Source organism: Oryctolagus cuniculus, chromosome 6 (assembly GCF_051225735.1).
Source record: "Oryctolagus cuniculus isolate XC-2025 breed Fujian yellow rabbit chromosome 6, ASM5122573v1, whole genome shotgun sequence".
Taxonomy (NCBI): domain Eukaryota; kingdom Metazoa; phylum Chordata; class Mammalia; order Lagomorpha; family Leporidae; genus Oryctolagus; species Oryctolagus cuniculus.
This window is the reverse complement of record NC_142872.1, coordinates 22342844-22349392: the sequence shown is the minus strand read 5'-3', so window position 1 is coordinate 22349392 and position 6549 is coordinate 22342844. Positions and strand designations below refer to the sequence as shown.

Here is a 6549-nt window from a genome sequence, read left to right as displayed (position 1 = left end):
CTGCACGGCAACGCTCAGTGGGAGCAGCGTGGCACCTGCCACACCCTGTAGTCTAGCGGTGTGCTATCCCCTACCCGTCTCTCTCCTTTTCACAGCCAACAGAACAGTAGATGGCTGGCGAGTTTCCTGCTGCTCTCTGAAGGCTAGTGCAGTGCTATCTCAATCCACTATCACTTAGACTGCCTGGGAAATCCCAGAGCAGAATTTAAACACTCAGCACTTTGCATATATAAGGTACTAAAATAACAAGCTGTTTGGTGATTCCTCTGAAACTTTTGTCTAAGCCCATATTTTCTCAGTGCAGCACCAAAGTGTCAGAAGGGAACCACAGGGGACCCTCGCATAGGCTCTGGGGAGAGCAGGCCCCTTGATCCTGGCCCATGGTCATTCCTACCTGGCTCCTAACGCATTTGCTGAAATGAGCCAAGATCTCTCCTGCAATCCCAAGAACATCTCTCGAGTGTTCAGGTCAGATACATCCCATCAAGGCCCTAAAACTTTAGACAGACAAAACCAAATGTGGTATTCCAGGAAGGCCGCTGCTGAAATCCCTCACCCCTTTCTCCCTGCCAGTGTAGAGCTGCGGCAATGTGCTTGCGAAAGGCGTGTCTGCCCTGCGGCTGCCTCTGCTTCTCAGCCAGAACCACATCAACAGCTTTGGAAAAGGCGCTGTGTAACAATTTGTGTTTGCTTCCATTTGTCCTCGAGGCTCAAGATGGCTTCCAAGTCACTAAGACAGAACCACTTCAGGATGCCCAATGAAACTCTTGTTAAAATAATAGGTCCGGGGGCCAGCATTGTGGTGTAGCAGGTAGTGCCTCCACCTGCCAACGCCAGCATCCTATATGGGTGCCCGTTGGAATTATGGCTGCTTCACTTTTGATCCAGCTCCCTGCTAATGTGCCTGGGAAACCAACAGAAGATGGACCAAAGGCTGGGGCCCCTGCATTCACGTGGGAGACTCAGATGAAGCTCCTGGCTTCTGGTTTCGGCCTGCCCAGCCTTGATGGTTGCGGCCATTTGGGGGAGTGAATCAACAGATGGAAGATCTGTCTTTCTCCCTCTCTCTCTGTAACGCTACCTTTCAAATAAAATAAATCTTCAAACACACATACACACAATAGGCTAGAGAAGGGTGTTTGGTGCAGTGATTAAGACACTGTTTGAAGGGCCAGCGCTCTGGCGCAGTGGGTTAGCGCCCTGGCCTGAAGCGCTGGCATCCCATATGGGCACTGGTTCTAGTTCCGGTCTCTCCAATTTTGATCCAGCTCTCTGATATGGCCTGGGAAAGCAGTAGAAGATGGCCCAAGTCCTTGGGCCCTTGCACCTGCGTGGGAGACCTGGAAGAAGCTCCTGGCTCCTGCCTTTGGTTCGGTGCAGCTCTGGCCGTTGCGGCCAACTGGGGAATGAACCACCGGATAGAAGACCTCTCTCTCTGTGTAGCTCTTTCAAATAAATAAATAAATCTTAAAAAAAAAAAAAAAAAGACACTGTTTGGGATGCCTGCACTCCATAATGAAGTCTCTGGTTCCAACTTCCTACTAACACTCTCCCTGGGAGGCAGCAGATAATGGCTCAAGTACTCGGGTCTCTGCCATCAACGTGGGAAACCTGGATAGGGTTCTAGGCTCCTGGATTCATCCTGGCCCAGTCTTGGTTGTTGTGAACATTTGGGGAATGCATCAGCAGATGGAAGATCTCTTTTTCTCTGCCTTTCAAGTAAAGTGAAAATAGAGAAAGATAATAAAATGCATGTCTTTAAAAACAAATAAATTAACAACAATTAATACCCCTATGGTGTATAATCAGGCCAGGGAAGAAGAAGTGTGTGGGCTAGAAGCGGCCTCAAGGGCTCCTTCCTGGAATTACAGCTCTAGGCCTGAAGAGCAAAGGCTGAGTCTCCCAGCTGTGTGTTCATACACGGCCCACCCAGGGCAGGAAAGGACACTCCACCCTGTGTTGGCAGAGGCCATACCCTTGTGTTATGCTTTGTGACAGATACTCATTAGTTGCACCTGGGACCCTCGTAGAGCTATTTGGGACCCCAAATTCCTTAGCTGTGTGATTTAGGTGGGCTGAAGTCCACCTCTGGCACGAGGGAGAACCAGTCAGTATACCATATATCCCTTACTCCTGGCTCTGGGTGACCATGTGACCCTTGTCACAGACAGACTGGATTCTAGGACTTCTGATTGAACAGTCAGAAAAGTGCAACTTGCGTTTTCCTGCTGCTCGTGAACAGGACACATATAGAGTGAGGAGTTTGGACATCATCTTGCGACCACAGTGGGAGAGCTGCCTGAGAAGGAAGCTGTCGCTCCCCGTCTTCGTGGAGGAACGACACAGGACCCTGCGCTGTTCTTTTGTCTGCTCGGCCCTCCCCGGGTTTACTGCTGGTTCTTCCCGGGTTGGCTACCATCCCTCCACCTCCGTGGAAGGGCGGTTCCCCCTGCCACATTCCCCACTTCCGCGGGGGAGCGACACACCGCCGGCCGGCTCTCTCGGGGGCTGCTCAGATGTTCCTCAGGTGTTCCTTCAGATAGATGTTCCCGGTGCATGTTGTCTCTCTCCTCCTTTATAGTCCTCTTCCACCAATCCCAACTCTGCTACCCAGACGCCGAGTACGCTGCTCTCCTCCAATCAGGAGCAGGATCAGCTCCTGGAGGTCATCACTCAAGTTGGCAAGAGGCAGCTGCGTAGAAGCTGTTTTCTCCTCTCCCAGCACCATATTGTGGGAGAGCAGATGCATAGAATAAGTCTTAATTCCAGTAACTTAGTCTAGTCCGAGTTGCTCCCAGTTGCTCCCCACAGAAGCCAAGGAGGAGTCTCCAAAGCCGGCCACATAGAAAGGAGCCCCCTGGCCTGGACTGTTCGGTTCCATCAGCCAATGAAATCCTCATTTATCTTCAGGCAGTTTGGGTTAGGCTTTTGGTCAATGGGAACAGAAAGTGTCCTCATCAACATTGAACTTGACCCTGCCAACTTTTGGTGGTCTCTGTTTTAATCACTATCTTCTCACCAGTATTTTAAAGTTATTTCAAGACAGATCAATTTAACTGCCACTGTGGCAGAATTTACCCAACCTGAGAAAACATTCCCAATATTTATAAATTTTAGCATAAAACTCTGTTTAGCGGTTTACGCTTTACTTCTTTTTACATACATCTTTTTTTTTTTTTTTTTTTTTGACAGGCAGAGTGGACAGAGAGAGAGAGTCAGAGAGAAGGGTCTTCCCTTTGCCGTTGGTTCACCCTCCAATGGCCGCTGCAGCTGGCACGCTGCGGCAAGCGCACCACGCTGATCCGAAGGCAGGAGCCAGGTGCTTCTCCTGGTCTCCTATGGGGTGCAGGGCCCCAAGGACTTGGGCCATCCTCCACTGCACTCCAGGCCACAGCAGAGAGCTGGCCTGGAAGAGGGGCAACTGGGACAGAATCCGGTGCCCCGACCGGGACTAGAACCCGGTGTGCTGGCGCTGCAAGGCGGAGGATTAGCTTATTGAGCCGCAGCGCCAGCCTACATACATCTTTTAAGAGGAAATTGGACCTTTTGATTTTTAGCAAAGCAAATGAACAGCGATGATGTTATCAGAGATTTTCTTTTAGGGGCCAGCGCTGTGGCACAGTAGGCTAAGCCTCTGCCTGTGGTGCAGGCATCCCGTGTGGGCAGTGGTTCAAGTCCTGGCTGCTCTGCTTCCAATCTAGCTCTCTGTTAATGGCCTGGAAAAGCAGTGGAGGATGGACCAAGTGTTTGGGCCCCTGTACCCACATGAGGGACCCGGAGGAAGTTCCTGGCTCCTGGCTCCTGGCTCGGGATCAGCTTGGCTCCGGCCATTGCAGCCATTTGGGAAGTGAACTAGCAGATGGAAGAACTCTCTCTCTGTTTCTCCCTCTCTATTTGTAACACTACTTCTCAAATAAATAAATAAAAATCTTTTTTTAAAAGCAGATTTTCTTTTATAATAGACAATGTTTTCAAAGGGGGTAAGTAGAGATTTTTCTTTTTATTAAAACATCAAGGTCAATGTATTCTTTACAATACAAGCCCTTGGAAAAGTTTAGTTTCACTGTATGTGATTATTTGGCATTCTCTATCTGATTGCTAGAAATTATTCATTTCCTCAAAGAGAGAGAATAAATTGGAGGAGGACACAATCTTGTACAATGCACTTTCTTCGTCGAAGGCAAACACTGCACATTGCAGAGCCATGAGAATGCTTCTGCACTGGACCTTGCTGGCTCTTGGAGCTGCCTATGTTTGTGCCATGGCCACAGAAATCCGCATGAGCACAGTGGTGAAAGAGACCCTGACACTGCTCTCAACTTACCAGAGTCTGCTGATAGGCAATGAGGTAATTTTTAAAAAATTTCTACAACCTTTAAAATGCTTAAATAATCTTTATTGTAGTTCACTTACTGTGTCTAAAGATGTTATAGGCAGCGAAATTATGAGTATGTAAGAATACACAGATGACAACCACATCACTAGCAAGTAAGACATTCAAGTTATGAGTGTTTTGAATATGATTATAGTTTCTTTCCTTTTCAGACTTTGATGATTCCTGTTCCGGTCCATAAAAATGTAAGTTATAATACAGTTCATATCTTTATCTTAAACCGTAAATCCTTAATTGTCATTAGAACCATTTCCTTTATTTTGTTTACATACTGGCAGATACGAATGTATGTACTTATAAATGTTAGGAATGGCTTTCAAACAATTAGAATCCCTTAAACATGCTGTCAGTTCTCCATCCTAAGGAGCTCATGTCAGAGATTCTCTTCAGAAGAATTCCACACTGGGGGAATATCACTCTGATATCTTTCTTAAAGTATTAGTAACTTAGGGTTATAATTTGGAACCATGATAAGTAGACATTAAAATATACAACAAATGCCTGTATTAATGTTTTCTACATTTTTAATGGTTATGACTAATAATGGTATTGTATACATCTGAATTATGTCATAGTCACACTACAGTGTAAAAAATGTATGATTTTTTTGTCTAAATAGAATAAAATTGCCAGCTAGAACTGTAAGAGAAAACACTGGTGAGAATCAATCAGAAATATAATTGCACTTGCTGAATTTTTTATGTAGTAGATGATTAAACTTGTGATTACAAAGAAAATCCAAAGTGTGACACTGCAAAAATTAAAAGAAAAATAAGAAAAGCAGGAGGGAGGAGGATGGCCATGAGCAAGGGAGGGCATGGTGGAAAGTATCATTATGCTCTTAAAACTTTGTGTGTATACGACACACAAAATGTATGTGACTGCAAAAATTAAAGAAAAAAGAAAGGAAAGAAGGAGGGGGTTTGAGGGAGAGGAAAGGCAATTATGGCTATTTTCTAAGAGTTTTATTTAAGAAATACACAAAATCTGCTATTTTTAAAAATCCTTTGTGACAAAATAAATTTATCTTTTAATTCTAAAAAAATATAGTTGTATTACACCACTAAATATTTTACTTCTTGTTAAGTAGTGACTTAGTATCATTCATAATACTTCTCTGTAGTTACATAAACTTCAACAGCCTTTTGAATTGTTATCTTGGTATAAGATAATTTTCCACTCAGAAAAGGAATAGTGAAATGCTCTTTGAAGATGGGAACTTAAAAACCCACAAAACAAGCCTAACTATCTGGACTAAATTCCTTCCTATGTTTTTAACAGAAAAATTAAAATTGCACAAAGGTACTTCAAAAATTTTATAGAAAATAAACTAAAAGATAAGTTTACATTGGTGCAAAAAAAAAATCTGTAAATCCACATATATGAGGAATCTTCAAAAAGTTCAAGGAAAATGCATACTATGACAAAGTTAAAGAATTTCAAAGCTTTTTTCCACCAAAGTATACTTCCCTTTAATTCCATTTTCCCCAAACTTTTGGAAGGACCCTTGTACACACTCATGTGAAAAGCGATGCTTTGTAATGTATATGTCTTGGGATGGCTGAGGGACCTTGATTTTACACCCAGTTCTGATCATTTGCCTCTTACAATCCTCTCATTTAGCATCACCTATGCATCGAAGAAACCTTTCGAGGTGTAGACACACTGAAGGCTCAGATTGTGCAAGGGGAGGCTATGGACAATCTGTTCCAAAACTTGTATTTAATAAAAAAATACATTGACCTACAAAAAGTAAGTGACAAACATCCAGCAGCAACCGTACCCGTATGGCAGTGCCCATTCCCACAGGAACTGACAGCTCCCTACAATCCTATTGTCTGTTCTTTTCACAGAAAAAGTGTGGTGAAGAAAGGCGGGGAGTTAAGCACTTCCTAGACTACCTGCAGGAGTTCCTTGGTGTGATAAACACTGAGTGGACGATGGAAAGCTGAGGCTACTGGCTTATTGTAGCCATGGATTTCGGAAGAGGAAAACATTTTAATGTAACAAAAGTGGAAGCCATTCAAGGGTGGGGACCTTAATTTTCAGTGCAATTAATTTTCAGGAGCAAAGTGAGTAATTTAAGCACACTGCTACCACTGCATAAAAGACTTCTGATAGACAACAGTATCTTCAAACCTTCATGGAAAAAAGAA

General features: G+C 44.2%; 1 protein-coding gene across 1 annotated transcript; it reads left to right on the top strand.

Moving 5' to 3' along the window:
* Positions 1 to 4070: 4070 nt before the first annotated feature.
* On the top strand, positions 4071 to 6484 carry IL5 (interleukin 5). Its single transcript, XM_002710201.6, has 4 exons — positions 4071 to 4348; positions 4546 to 4578; positions 6017 to 6145; positions 6247 to 6484. The coding sequence occupies exons 1-4, from the start codon at positions 4205 to 4207 to the stop codon at positions 6343 to 6345; spliced, it is 405 nt and encodes a 134-aa protein (XP_002710247.1). The 5' UTR covers positions 4071 to 4204; the 3' UTR covers positions 6346 to 6484.
* The last annotated feature ends 65 nt before the right edge of the window (positions 6485 to 6549 follow it).

What these genes read in the sequence shown, in the direction of transcription:
- IL5 (XM_002710201.6), top strand. Translation starts at nt 4,205, where the DNA reads ATGAGAATGCTTCTGCACTGGACCTTGCTGGCTCTTGGAGCTGCCTAT. An exon ending in CTGTTCCGGTCCATAAAAAT is followed by an intron (nt 4,579 to 6,016) that starts GTAAGTTATAAT and finishes CCTCTCATTTAG; the next exon opens with CATCACCTATGCATCGAAGA. An exon ending in AATACATTGACCTACAAAAA is followed by an intron (nt 6,146 to 6,246) that starts GTAAGTGACAAA and finishes TTCTTTTCACAG; the next exon opens with AAAAAGTGTGGTGAAGAAAG.